The sequence below is a fragment of the Fundulus heteroclitus genome, chromosome 16, assembly GCF_011125445.2.
Source record: "Fundulus heteroclitus isolate FHET01 chromosome 16, MU-UCD_Fhet_4.1, whole genome shotgun sequence".
In the NCBI taxonomy this organism is placed as follows: domain Eukaryota; kingdom Metazoa; phylum Chordata; class Actinopteri; order Cyprinodontiformes; family Fundulidae; genus Fundulus; species Fundulus heteroclitus.
In genome coordinates, this window is record NC_046376.1 from 523,278 (window position 1) to 537,855 (window position 14,578).

At 42.0% G+C, this 14,578-nt stretch overlaps 1 protein-coding gene and 1 non-coding gene across 3 annotated transcripts; both read left to right on the top strand.

Annotated features, from left to right (window-relative positions):
• The first annotated feature begins 2,114 nt into the window (after nt 1-2,114).
• Nucleotides 2,115-2,186, top strand: trnac-gca. Its single transcript has one exon. It is a non-coding gene; the product is annotated as a tRNA-Cys (tRNA).
• A 2,798-nt stretch (nt 2,187-4,984) lies between these two features.
• Nucleotides 4,985-12,912, top strand: coro1a (coronin, actin binding protein, 1A). 2 transcript variants are annotated; one of them, XM_012872036.3, is made up of 11 exons: nt 4,985-5,086; nt 6,127-6,330; nt 8,740-8,862; nt 8,946-9,075; nt 9,442-9,623; nt 10,562-10,681; nt 11,610-11,714; nt 11,802-11,947; nt 12,298-12,355; nt 12,436-12,651; nt 12,767-12,912. In XM_012872036.3, the coding sequence occupies exons 2-11, from the start codon at nt 6,133-6,135 to the stop codon at nt 12,857-12,859; spliced, it is 1,371 nt and encodes a 456-aa protein (XP_012727490.2). In that variant the 5' UTR covers nt 4,985-5,086; nt 6,127-6,132; the 3' UTR covers nt 12,860-12,912. The 2 variants fall into 2 exon arrangements, with proteins under 2 accessions (XP_012727490.2, XP_036004040.1); XM_036148147.1 differs by lacking the exon at nt 4,985-5,086 and adding an exon at nt 5,302-5,436.
• The last annotated feature ends 1,666 nt before the right edge of the window (nt 12,913-14,578 follow it).

Below are 14,578 nucleotides of genomic sequence, written 5' to 3' on the forward strand. Positions count from 1 at the left end.
TCCTGATATACTCCAGCAGCCTAAGCCTATAGCAGCATAACTATAGAGGTAGCTCAGGGTAACATGAGCCACTCTGACTAGAAGCTTTGTCACAAAGGAAAGTTTTAAGATTAGTCTTAAAAGTAGACGGGGTGTCTGCCTCACGGACCAAAACTGGGAGTTGGTTCCACAGGAGAGGAGCCTGATAGCTAAAGGATCTGCCTCCCATTCTACTTTTAGAGACTCTAGGAACCACCAGCAGACCTGCAGTCTGAGAGCGAAGTGCTCTGTTAGGAACATACGGGGTAATCAGAGCTCTGATATATGATGGAGCTTGATTATGAAGGGCTTTATACGTTAGAAGAAGAATTTTAAATTCTATTCTTGATTTAACAGGAAGCCAATGAAGGGAAGCTAAAACAGGAGAAATATGATCCCTCTGGTTGATTTTCATCAGAACTCTTGCTGCAGCATTTTTGCATCATGCTCTGTCGGATTTCCTCCTCATGTATTTCCTCCGTCTGTCCCAGTCATTTACTTTTCCGCTGCCTCAGTTTTCTGCTTTCATTGTCCTCAGCTGTAGCTCATTATGAATTTGACTACTTGCTCCTGCTCTCCTATTTAAGATGCCGGGTTATTCCCTCTCATTTGCTCTTTCCTCCATTATTCTCTCCCTTCTATCCCAGAAGCTTGTTGATGGTCACAAAATGTAAGGAAACTAATGTTTAGGCGAATATTTCTTTGTTGTGTGAATTCTTCTTGAAAATAAATCTTATATTGGGGGGGGGGGTACTGTTTATTGTGAAATGAATGCTGAGTTCTCCTACTGCTCTCCAATCTGCATTGTTTGTTGTTATTTCATCTTTTAACTTTTTGTTCTGTCATTTTTCTGTTCATAGAAGGTACACCTGGTCTGGCGTTCTGTTAGCTGTGACATCATCAGGGGAGGCAGATCATCCTCTATTAGTGCCATTGAGCTATGATGATAAAATAAAATCGGATTGGATTGGGAGCAACCTCAGTTGGGACCCTCTCAGCAGGGGTTCCCTGTTTCCCCCACAGGACAAAACTCAGTCTGCTTCTTCTTGCTGGAACCCTTGAAGGGGGTGCTGCCACCCCTTCTTCACATTCCTACTGGGTGATGGTCCCTGTCTGGCAGTGCATGGTTCTCCAGTGCACTGCTGAGGCCTTTGTTGAATAAAAAAAATTCAACTGGTCTCTTCAGATTTTCATTATCTAACGTTATAAACACCAAACGGACGGCAGAATGAGGGCCGTGGCGGGACGGAAAGGATTTGGTAAGCTGTTCATTTTCCTAACAGACGAGTCACCAATTCATATAAAAAAAACTGTTTTTCTGTTGCTTTAACATTTATTGCTAAGAAGCATGTTTACAACAAGAAAAGACAAAAAAAAAACGGCCACTAATTTTCTTTCCTTTTTCTGTTAAGTTCATTTAAATCTGATTTTACTTTTGTGCACAGAAAAAATTATTTATTTATTTTTAACTTAGTTATAGTTTTTGAGAAAAAAACTGCAGCTGCACAATTATTTCCCACAATACCACAACTGAGGCAAATAGACACGGTCACCCCCCCCCCCCCCCCTCGCTGCTGAACCACCTGCGGATTGAACGGGTTCATGGGGCTCGTGCTGACCTGCCCTGGCGGGCTGTCTGCAGGCTGGGTACTCTCAGGTATCAGGCTGGGGGGGGTCCTGGGGGGCCTCTGCTCCGGGGCTCTGTCTCGGTCTCTCTTGTGGGTGGTGGATGCATGGTGTCCCGTGGGGCTACTGGTATACTGGGCTCCTTTCTGCTTGACTCTGATCCATGATGGGGATGATGGGGGGGGGTGAAGGCCCTCTGCATCCGTCAACAACCACAGGTCATGTAAGGCCTTTTTGCATGTTCACACACACTTATTCATTCACAACTTCACATATTTAGCAATTGATGGAGTCTCTTGAAGGCTGGAACGTTTTTCTGCATTTTTCCACACGTGTGTGACTCTTACTATGTCACACACATTATTTCCCTTTTTCCACAGGATGGTGGCACTCACAACCAAGAAAGCCAAGTAAATGGTAAACATCCATAATCATCGATGTATTGTAATATTTTGACTCAAAGGACCTGTGGGGGTGTAGCTCAGTGGCAGAGCATTTGACTGCAGATCAACAGGTCCCCAGTTCAAATCTGGGTGCTCCCTGTTTCATTTCCATCTCTGAGTAAATTCCTGACTCATCTGTTTACATCATAAAAGGTCTTAGATGCCTCGTTTTTGGAGGCCTTTGCCTTGAATAGCTGTGTTGCCGTGTAGTTTTCTTCATTAGTATAAAGTTTTGTTCCATATCACTGCTGCTGGTGCATTTTGTATTTTATTTTATTGTTTTGTCTCTTTGCAGGTGTTTATGGTTTTGTCATTGGTTTTTCCCTTGACTTTTCCTCTCCTGTCATGTTTGGCATTAGTTTGCACCCAATACCTTCACAGCAATAAAATAAATCATCAAGGGTTGGCCGTCAAGCGAGGATTTAAAGCCTGACCTGATAAAAACCAATATGTTTGGCATAACTATGGCATCCGGAGCTCCATTCTGCTTAACATGACGAGGGGGAGGACAATAACCTGCCAGGTTAGTCTTTCTTTAGCTGACGGTTGCTGAAGGCCTTTACTCGGGTATTTTAAAGGTAGATCTGGCAGATCTGCACGACGCCGATCCCTTTTATGCGTCGCACACATCAGGCCTTTACCACATGCTGAAAGTGTTTCAGCAAACATCTGATGGAGAAAAAAACACAGTAAATTGTGTTAGCTTCTATTTTCCAAGACATTATCCAGAATATGGAGTGTGAAAACCCTTCAGCATCTTCAGCAGCCTTTTCCTGCATGACTTTATAAATCCTTCGCTTCATTATGGATTATAGTTTCTCTCTTTGTTAAAACGCTGCTTTAGTACATCATGGCTCAGACTTTTGTTTCTCACTGCTCTCTTAAGGTCATGTCTGTGTTTCAGGGAAGCTGCACGGACTGGACTTTGACTAGACCATTGTGACACCTTGATTCTATTCCTTATAAGGCATTGAGTCCCAGATTTGCTGCTGGGTTTGGGATTATTGTCCCGTTGAGGACCCGGTTTGGACGGAACTTCAACTTTCAAGCTGCTCCGGTCCGGTCGGCCAAGCCCACATCATCGTACCTCCAGCAGCATGAAGGGTTTGTGCCGATGTCCTGTTTGGTTTTCTGCTTGAGGCCACACGTCTCTGTTTTCACCATGCTACTTTATGCATTTTAGAAAAGAATGGCTTTTTCCTGACAGCCCTTCCAAACATGCCTTACTTCTTCAGTCTATTTATAATCATCAGTCTATTCAGTCTATTTATAATAAATTTCAAAATATAACATACAAGTACAACAAAAAAATGTGAATATCATAAAAAAAAGGCCAATATTAATTGTCACTCATTTCAGAAAATGAAACTTATTAATTGTATAGATTCATTACAAATTTCTTTACTGGTTGATGATTAAAAACAACAAAAAACAAAGTTCAGTATCTCAGAAAATTAGAATATTACATAAAATCAATTAAACACAGAAATGGCTTCTGAAATTAATGTTAATTTCTCTGCATTCTGCACTCGGTCTGGGCTCCTTATGCATGAATTCCTGCATCAATGCGGCGCGGCATGGAGGCGATCCGCCTGTGGTTCTGCTGAGCGGTTCTGGAGGCCCAGTTTGCTTTGACTTCAGCCTTCAGGTCTTCAGCGTTACTGGTTCTGGTTTCTCTCGTCCTCCTCTGAACAACACCCCATATGTTCTGTACGGGGTTCTGGTCAGGCACTCCCCACTCTTCCTCCAGACTCTGGGACCTTGATTTAAAAATTAAATGAAAAGTTTATTTTAATCTGAAAACGGGAGTTTGGACCATTGAGCCCAGTAATTTTCCCTCTGAGCCCAGGTTAGATGCTTCTGATGCGTTCTCTGGTTCAGGAGTCAGTTGAGAAGAGGAGGACAACCTTTGTCGCCCCGATGCAGGATTGCTCTGTGTGTGGTGACTCTTAATATTCTGACTCCAGCCTCTGCCCACTAGTGAAGATTCTCTAAATTCCTGAATTGATTTGTCTTGACAGTCCTCTTAAAGTGGGGATCCCTGTTGCTGGTGCATCTTTTTCCTACCACACTTTTTCCTTCCACTAAACTTTCTTTACAGCACTTTGCTTTTTCACAATATTCAAATGTTTTTAGTTTTCATCATCTGGAAGACATAATCATCAAAATTACAATAAATAAGGGCTTGAAACGTTTCTCTTTATATAACAAATGAGTTTCACTTTCTGAAATTGGTTTAACTTTTTCACAATATTCTACTTTTTTTAGCTGTACTTGTACTAAGCGAGGCCTGTCGAGTTGTAGAAAAAGATTTTGGGTTTTGAGAGATCGACAGTCTGACTGTGGTGTGAACCTAAGGGGAATCTGAGAATAATTGTTTTTAAATGTTTTCCACATGCAGATAATCTTTATTCAAATAGTTTGAAAAGTAGAACTCTTGTAACGCTTCAGAAAATTGCTGGTGCCTTTCCACCCCGGCGTGGTGTTGACTCAATGAATGAATGAATGAATGAATGAAAACTTTATTGTCATTGTCACAAGAACAACGAAATTTAAAAAGTGCCATCGATCCATGCATATGTTTAAAAAAAAAACAAACAAAAAAAACAATAATAAATAAATAATAAATAAACCTGCAAACCTGCATCCAGAGCAGAAAACTACCACAACATTGTGCCTTTTGATCAGTTTTAGTTAAATATGCTTCGAAACAATGAAATTCAGCATTTTCACGCAATCCAACTCCTGCCTGCACATTTGCTTTATATCCTGCACACAACCTCATGGTGTTTGCAGGGTTTTTACTGTCGCCTCCTGCAGCTTTTTAAACCCTGAAATGTCACAGGAGACACCTCCCACTTCCACCTTCATTTGAAATTTTCACTTCCTTCATGTCTCTTTGTGATGTACTTTAAGCCACCGTCTCCTCTGAGCCTCACTCTGGTGGCAGAGTGCCCCGCTGACACGTCTTGAGCCGACTCTCCCCACGCGACTCCCAGGTAAGCCCACAGCATCACTCCTGCAGCGGCTGCTCGCCCGCTCACATCTCTGGACACACGGTAACGCTGCTGATTTTAATTTCCTCATCTTCCACATGGCCCCGGTTTCTCTTCCCTCACACGGAGGGTTTGTCGCCCGCAATGTTTTCCATCCCAGCAGGGAGTCTGGGGGCCGGCGACGGCTTACTGACGTTTGCGTTTGTGCTCGTGATGAAATTACAGAAGGACTTATTAAATTAGGCGCAGGGCTGCCTCTCATGTCTTGTGATGCACATGTAGCAAAACTGTTGTACGCTGAGCTGGGCTTAGGCGCGGCTGCAGATTTCAGGAAGTAAAATCTACAAATGGAGGTAAACCAAAACCTATATTTACTGTGGGGATTTTTTTATTATTTATATGTTTACAACAAAAAAAAGCTGTAATTGATGGGAAACTTGTTTAGGATGCAGCAGATTCTGATCAGATTCTTGATGATTTGAGGTAAATCTCAGCCATTTATCCTGACCAGCATAGTCATTTCCTCTAAAAAGGTTTATTTAAAGCTGTATTTATGGGTGGGAGGACAAAAAGGAGAGTTTGAATGAGAAAGTGGACAAAAGAAGAGTTTGTAGTTTTTTGTTTCTCCATCTTGAAGGATGTGGTGTAACTGTCGCTCTGCCTACGGCTTTTCCTTCTTAGGGTCACGAGACGTGAACTTCAGGCCGATCACAGAGTTCTGTTCTGGTTTTATATTTTATTTATGGCCTTGTATGGTTGTGTCAGCGTGCAGCGCCACTTCAGCAGAGCACAGGATAAAAGAGAGGAGAGGCAACAGTCACAGACGGACAAGAGGAAGCAGTTGTGAAAGCCTTTGCTTCCCCTTTTTTTTCTAGTTTTCCTGCAGTGCAGTCAGCCTTGTGTCAGTTTGTTTCAACCTGAAATCAGGCCAAACGTTTAATGCATGGTTAGATCGACCACATGAGCTCATGCATCGTTCTGTTTCATGTTGTCTTCAGCAAATAAACCCTGTTTTGCCCTGTTTTGCCCTGTTTTCTGCCCAGTTCACCATGTCCAGGAAGGTTGTGAGAAGCAGTAAGTTCCGTCACGTCTTTGGCCAGGCCGTGAAGGCCGACCAGTGCTACGATGACATCCGCATCTCCACCATGACCTGGGACAGCAACTTCTGCACCGTCAACCCCAAGTTTGTGGCCATGATTGTGGACGCCAGCGGTGGCGGAGCCTTCATGGTGCTGCCCCTCAACAAGGTGGGCCCACGGAGAGAAAATGCACCTTCTGCTTTACTTTCTCCTCTCTGCACTGATCAGAAAACCCGTTTATCGCCCTGTTCAGCGATTCTCGTACACGCTCTTTGTCTTGGCAACGCCACGCTCGCACTGTGAGAATTTGAATTCTGCCATGCAGACGGCTGAAAAAGGAAGTTTCGAGCCGTCTTTTCAGTCTTTCTTCACGTCACTTGCTCTGCTGTTGAGTTTTCACCATATTAGGAGTTTGTTGTCATGTCAGTGCAGAGGCCGGATGTGGCCTCTAGAAGGTTGCTCTGCCTTCACGTTTGAAATGTTTGCGCTGCTGTGCAGCTTCTGAACTGCATTTTGCTGCGTGGCTGTAAAATCAGCCAAGTTTGGAGGCTTGATAAGGGTCAAAATCATCGAACTCAGCGAACACTGAAACCCTGACAATTAAGGCTCTTTAATAAATCACACAAGGTAAAGCCCTCTTTTAAAAAGGCTTAAATGTAGTTAAAACACAATTTCCCCTTTCCCCCATAAAATTAGATTTAAAGGATATCTGCCTTTTTAGATAGTTTGTTTCAGACTAACCTTTTCACTGTTTAAAGAAGCTCCATCTCACTTTTAGCAAAGGCTAAACATCCTTTTTAAGGAGTTATTTCTAAAGGTTGCAGTGAAAGTCAATCAATTAAAATCCAAAAGTTTTTAGGATTTTTTACAGTTAAGTTGTTCAACAGAAGACCTTTTGCCATTGTGTTTTATATACAATGGCAAAAGATATGTTGTCGAATCATGAATTTATCTGTTCTAAGTTTCATTTTTAGTCCTGTTCTGGTGGCGTTGTCTTGCCTTAATCTCCTGCTTCACTGATCAAACGTTACTAAGATAAGCTCTCTAACAAAAACAGTTTGGCAGCAGATTAAAGACCCAGAAAAAAAAAAAGATTTTGACAAAAAAAAATGCTGACTAGCGAGGAGTATGTAAATCAGTGGAGTCTAAAATGAATCCTCATGGGGCCGGTCTGCACGTTTTAGATGTTTGCCTGCTTCTCCACAGCTGCTGATGTAGATGAGCGGTTCTTCAGCAGAGTTAAATCTCCGGTTTGAATCCTCTGTGTTGGAGCATGAAGACAGCTAAATGTTGCAGGACATCAGCCTTGGAGGACTGGAGCTAAGGCAAAGTCAAAATGATTGACTTTGCATGAGCTGAGATGTTTAAAATGGCCACTAGGGGGCGACATGAGTTGGCATTACAAGTGGACAAACAGTTGCAGGAACATCTGCCAGCGGTTTTTCTCTTTAGATAAAAATGTAATGTTGTTTTAGCCACAATTTATCCATCTGTAGTGCCTTTTAGTCTTATCCTTTAGCTTTAGTTCGTATTCACAGTGAATTTAGTCGCTTTGCAGTCACAGAAGAAAGCTGCCGTAAGGTCCACATCTTTAAGGGAAGTCATTTCTTTGGTCCCTGGCCAAACATTTGTCCCACTTATGAAACTGAAAGTAAAATTTCTGCAAAACACCAAGTAGATTTACTACTGCTATTCTAATAAACCTTTTCCTGCTTGCTCTCTTCGGTTTCAGAACTAAAACATCCTCCTGAGGGTGTGTGCTGCACACAAAATACATACAACGTCCTTCATTAAGTGAGAACTAGTGGGAGCGTTGCCTTTAGTGCAACAATCTGAAAATTTAAAACAACATGTACCATTTTCCACACTTTTTAACGGTACTGTTCTCCAGTTTCTCGTTAATGGTCCCGCTTCAGATCAGTTTTCTTTTCATCGTAGTTATCTTCATTCCAGATAAATGCTGCCTAGTTTTTAACAGTTCAGTCAGAACAGAGAACAAAGTTCTCCGTTATTTCTAAAGGTTGCACATCTATCATTGTGGTTGCATTGTGGGTTTTCTTGAGAGCAGCAGGTGCAGCTGGGATGCATGCAGATGTGCCGATGGACGAGGACTAATCCTGCAACATGCTGCACAGAGCACACCCCACATGTCAAGCATTTCCAACTACCGCACCGATGCAACCCAGAAGCATGGCTCTGACCCGTCTGGGTCTGCTGGTGTTCACTGGTCACTGTTCTGATGCTCCACTCCTGAAGGCCCCACTCATGTCCTCTGGTGTCCACTGTAGCAGCTACATGCAAACTAAAACATTTACACACCCATCACTGGTCTGCATTTACAACCAAATGAGGACCAAACAGAACTATGAACTATCGTTGTCAGTGAGTCTGTAGCTGTGCAAACATGTGAGAGTTTTAAACTGGTTACCAGACATCAGGAGCGCTGTGGTTTCTATCAGCTGACCTGCATTTTCTAACCTTTTTGTCATTGCATTCCTCATCAGAGTAAAGTTCAGTCTTGTATTTATCTTGACTTCTTGGAGCACCTCTAACCCTCCGTGGTGTTTGCGTGTGCAGACGGGGCGTATCGACATGTCCTACCCCACCGTCTGTGGCCACACGGGTCCGGTCCTGGACATCGAGTTCTGTCCTCACAACGACAACATCATCGCCAGCGGATCCGAGGACTGCAGCGTCATGGTGGGGCGGCAGAAACTCCCGACTCCTTCCGCACGCTCTGAAATGTTTGCTGTGAATCACTCCTGGCCTTTTTTTCTGATTAGATCTGGGAGATCCCAGACGGCGGGCTGATCTCGCCGCTCACCGAGCCCGTCGTCAAGCTGGAAGGCCACTGTAAGCGTGTGGGCATCCTGAGCTGGCACCCCACCGCCCACAACGTGCTGCTGAGTGCAGGTAACCTCTGGCTTTCACATGATTCTGTGGGGAACTGCTGTTTTCAGGAACCACACAAAGGTGACTGCCACTTATGTTACAATCGGGAAGTTAGATTTTCGGTTATCAGACACTTTGGTTCACAAAGCGAGGCAGCGTGTTGCAACTTGAATCTTTCATTTGAAATCACACGTTACTTTATCACCTCTAATTTCCACATAGCAGCTTTTTGTTCATGCAGAGCCAATTTGTGCATCACTTTTTTTTTTTATGTTGTTGCACACGAGGCCTTCTTCCTGTTCCCCATCACAGCGGCTGCTGTCGTGTTAGCGGCGTTTACGGCACGCAGAGCTGGTGAGAAAACCTGAAGCTGTTGCTCTCCGGCAGGTTCTGATAACGTGGTGATCCTGTGGAACGTGGCTCGGGGGGAGGAGGTGGTGAGAATCGACAGCGTTCACCCCGACCTCATCTACAGCACCTGCTGGAACAGGGACGGCTCCAGGATCGTCACCTCCTGCAAAGACAAGAAGCTGAGGGTGCTGGACCCACGCAAAGGCACCGTGCTCTTTGTAAGTGTTCCCTTCAGCCTCCTCACCGTCACATTACGCAACAGAACAAATAATAAAAATAATCTCCTGGCTGCTCTTCCTTGTTCTAAATATTATGTATTGCTGAATTATCTTATTAAATTCTGCACTATAATGTAGGTAGGAGATTTTAACATAGTATTTATGCACATAAATACTATGGTAAATTTGTAAGATATAGTTTTATTTTAAACCTCACATGGTTTAATAACAAAATTATTAAACTATAGTTGTTCCTAAATTTGTTATTTACTAAAGAAATAGTCAGTATTAAATATTATGTTTTATACACAGACAGTTCTCTGCAATCATAATTTCTGAAATCCCCCTTTTTTTAAAAACTCTGCATGGATAAATGTGCAAGATTTAAATTTAACTTACAAACAAATAACTTTTAGTTGATAAAAAAATAGGGCAAAATAGTGAAAATTAAAGGTTTTTAACTTATTTAGAAGTCAGGCAAAAAATAATAAGAGATTTGATGTCTTCAAAAATACAAATACAATGCTTTGGTATGAAAAAAATCTTTGAAATATCATAAAAAACATCTAACTAATGTTTTTTTGTTTTTTGTTTTCAAAAATGTAACACTTTTTTCATAGTAATGCCCCCTTCTTTATTTATTTTGTCACACATAAATCTTTCAGCACCTTAACCATGTTTTACCGCCACACAAACATACCGTGTCTAAATACAAAAAGCTGTTTCTTTCATGATTTCATTCATTAAGAGACAATAGGTATCCAAACAAACCTGTGTGGAAAAGTAACTGAATCATCCTGAAACGTCATTAACCAAAGTTACAATGTTGTTCAATTCAAGGTAGATTACCAAGAATTATGCTAAATATTGATACAAACTAAACTAATTTCTGTCTCAACCTTCATGTCTGAAACGTTGCTCCTCTGCGCCCCCTACAGGAGAAGGAGAAACCCCACGAAGGCTCCAGGCCTGTGAGAGCCGTGTTCGTGTCTGACGGGAAGATCCTGAGCACCGGCTTCAGCCGCATGAGCGAGCGGCAGGTGGCGCTGTGGGACCCGGTGAGTAATAATAATAATAAAATAAAATAATAATAATAATAATAATAATAATATAATAATAATGTATTATTATTATTTTGCATGTAGTCCATATAACTGATCCGGACATCATATTATAAATAAATGACCTACATCAGATGCAGAGGATCTGAAATGTCTTCAGGAAACAGAACAAAGATTTTTCTCTTTGGGAATATTTGAATTACTTAAACGTAAATCTGTTGGGCTCTTTTTGGCATTAAGACAGCAACTCTTAGAGCTGTGCAGCCAGACAGGACAAGTTAACAAAATATATATATATATATATATATATATATATATATATATATAACAAAAAATGAATAAATAAAATCCTATCCTCTGTCAGACTGGTTTAGAATATCTCAAGATTGAGCTAAATAATATCCCAATTACTAAAGGTTAAAACATTGGTTCCTCCCTTCGCTTTAAAGGCCTTTCTACATGCAAATGACTCATGAGTTGTGGTAAAGTGAGGAGGGGAAACTTTTCTGAAAAAGGATCAGCATCTCTTTGAAAAGAAACAACTATTGCTCAAGACCATCTTAAAAGACTACAAAAGTGTATTAAAAACAAATTATACCAGCCCACTAACGTATTTAAAAAAAAAAACTAAAAGCAAAAAGCAGCGTGCACTGCCCGGCTCACTGGAGGTAATACATGAAAATCAGCCAGAATAACACTTTCTAACGTGAAACAGCCTTCAGAGTTGTGTTATTTGTCGAGCTTGCAGCCTCTCCAGGCCGCCACTGCAGCCGGATTACGGCACACAGGGAGTTTTCTCTGCAGAAAACCACCAGAGCCATAATTAAATTAATCCCTCGTTTACCGTCTGTCTGTCTTCTCTACGGCGTTCCTCTGGTTGTGGGGAAAACGGTAAACATTTCTACATGCGATTGTGTTTCTACAGAACAACTTTGGAGAGCCGCTGACCCTGCAGGAGCTGGACACCAGCAGCGGCGTCCTCCTGCCGTTCTTCGACCCAGACACGGGAATCATCTACCTCTGTGGAAAGGTTTGGTTCTGACCGGGACACGGTCGGTGACGCTGGCCCCCACAGACACAGGCAGCTCAACGTTTTCTCTGCTGGCCTTTCTCGTAGGGAGACAGCAGTATACGTTACTTCGAAGTGACAGACGAAGCTCCGTACGTCCACTACCTGTCCATGTACAGCAGCAAGGAGAGCCAGAAGGGGATGGGATACATGCCCAAGAGGGGCCTGGAGGTCAACAAGTGTGAAATCGCAAGGTAGCCAAAGCTGCTTGGATCACAAGCGGGTTAACCCAGACAGAAATGTCATCACCCTTTTAATTCCTGCACTGTTCCTGGAGTGTGATTACAGCTGATTAAAGTGACCCAGTGTCCTCTGGCGCCACCAGTTCAGAACCATTTCTCTTCTGTTAGGTGGAGAGGTTTCCAGTTATGTTCAATTTTCAGCAAAACTGTTAGAGTTTTTTCTGGACTTTGCTGCATAAAATAAAACCAAAATACTGTTTTAACGCTAGAACATTAACACGTGCAGAAATGTGTCGTTTTGTTCATATTTTTAGCTATTTAAGGGGGAAGCTAAAAAGACAAGCTAATCTTTCTGTCTCCAGGTTCTACAAACTCCATGAGAGGAAATGTGAACCCATAGTCATGACAGTACCACGCAAGGTGAGTTTTAAAACCCAGCAAAACCCACATCTGTAGGTTATGCTGCAATCCGCTCACCGTCTCCTCCTCTGGCTTCGTAGTCGGATCTGTTCCAGGAGGACCTCTACCCAGACACCGTCGGCCCCGAGCCCTCGGTGGAAGCTGATGAGTGGTTCAATGGGAAAGATGCCCCGCCGGTTCTGATCTCCCTAAAGGAAGGGTTTGTAGCCACCACCAAGGCCAAGGAATTCAAAGTCCACAAGAGCCTCCTGAAGACCACGAGTGCTTCTGCAGGAACCCACCCAGACAGCAGTGGGGTGAGAAAAGCTGAGAACATTTGCTATTTTAGGGAATGAACGGTGCTGAACTGGACCGTTTCTGTTCGATTCTGCACTCGAATGAAATGATGCTCACTTCCTGTTTGTTTCTCAGGAGGTCCAGTCTCTAAAGAAGGAGGTGCAGGACCTGAAAGCGGCTTTAGAGGAGCTGACCAAGCGCGTCAAAGAACTGGAGACCAAAGATTAAAGGATAGTAATTCTGGAAATTTAAAGACGGAAAAACATAAACAAGAGCAAAAAGTCAATAGTAAAACAATGGAGCCAAAAGAGACAGCAGCAAACCTGCTGTTAACCTTTGGTGCTGAATTAAAGTGGAAGATTAAAACTGCAGATTTTATCAAATGTTTTTTTTTAGCCTGAAGCTTGAATTTGTTTTGTTTGTCCGTGGGAACAATGTTTTTGATTTATATTTTAATATATGTATTTGAAATAAAGGTTTTCTGTATTTTCCAGTCTTTTTTTATCCAGTTAATTCTTTGTGATTCCTTTTTACATAAAAAGCAAAGTAACAGTCATATGCCACAGTGACCCAGAAATAAGAGTTCTTATATGAACACAAATAGACCAAAAAATAAACCTGTCAATAAATTATTACTGAAAAGCTCCTTTTATTCAGTCATTAAATTTAAAAAGTAAAACTTACATAGAGCTACCTTCCTAAAATAATGGCCTAGGTAATTTTTTTGAGGTTTTCTAAAAAACATTTTTCGCAAAAAATAACTTAGGCCATTATTTTAGGTAGGTGAGGATATTAAATATTTCTGGAGATGCTGATCTTACTGTCCATCAGGACTTGCTACCGGCGCGAACTGTCAAAGGTAACGAGCTGGTTCAATGACCAAGGTGCTGAAAGGGTTTTTATAAATAACCCCTTTTATCCTAGAACGAAAACCACACAACACAAGTTTAGACTGTTCTATAGAAGAGGACAGAGGATAAACCCAAACAGAGAACTTTTACTCCCTGACAGTCTGGGATCATCTGCACCGGGCTACCTCTGTCTTTCTGCCTTTATTGTCAGACATCAAAGAAGGGACAGGAGGATTCAGGAGTTTACAACATGTGGGTTGAAAACCAAAGAAGGGAGCAAGTTTTATTGTGGTTGGTGATCAGTCACCTGCTTCATGCACAGCTGGATAAGGGAGACATTCCTTATCTGGGAAAACAATTTGTTCTCCCTGTCTAAGGTTTAAAACAACAGAACATTTCTGCAAGCGAGCTCTTTAAACAGACTAAGTGCCTGTAACTTAATAAAAAGAAAATTCACATTCTCCAACAGGTGCCACTGGGCTTGACTGGCTAGCTAACTGGCCTAACATGAATCCCATAGAAAATCTCTGGAGGATTGTCAAGAGGAAGATGAGAGGCATTAGAACCAACAATGAAGATGGCCTGAAGGCCGCTATCAAAGCAACCTGGGCTTCCTGAACACCTTAGCAGATCCACAGGTTGATCACCTTGGTGCTTGCTTCCAATCCAACTTTATTTATAAAGCACTTTAAACACCGAAGTGCTGTACAAAAAACACAAATATAAACAACATGGCTTGCTTGTTTAAAGCAATTATTCACGTAAAAGGAACCCTGACCAAGCTTTGATTACGTGGACATACTTTTCAGTAGGCCAGTAGCTTTATTATGCCCCCAAACCTGATGGAATAGTTATTAATTTAAAGTAATTATTTTGAGCAACCCATAATAATGTGTGTTATTTTGCAAAATCTAAGTCAGACTGTATCATTGATTCAATGACGACATGATTAGTGCTCAACACTAGTAAAAGTATATCAGTAAAACTTTATTTATAGAGAACCATTAAAACATTGACCACATATTGCTGTGCAAAGAAAAAAGTCATACTAGGATTATTTAGTATTCACATACAGCAGATACTAAAAGGCATCATT

Excerpts from the sequence above, each read along its gene's own strand:
- coro1a (XM_036148147.1), top strand. Across the intron at positions 10,682-11,609 it reads AGGTGGCGCTGTGGGACCCG|AACAACTTTGGAGAGCCGCT; the intron begins GTGAGTAATAAT and ends GTGTTTCTACAG. Across the intron at positions 11,715-11,801 it reads TCATCTACCTCTGTGGAAAG|GGAGACAGCAGTATACGTTA; the intron begins GTTTGGTTCTGA and ends CCTTTCTCGTAG.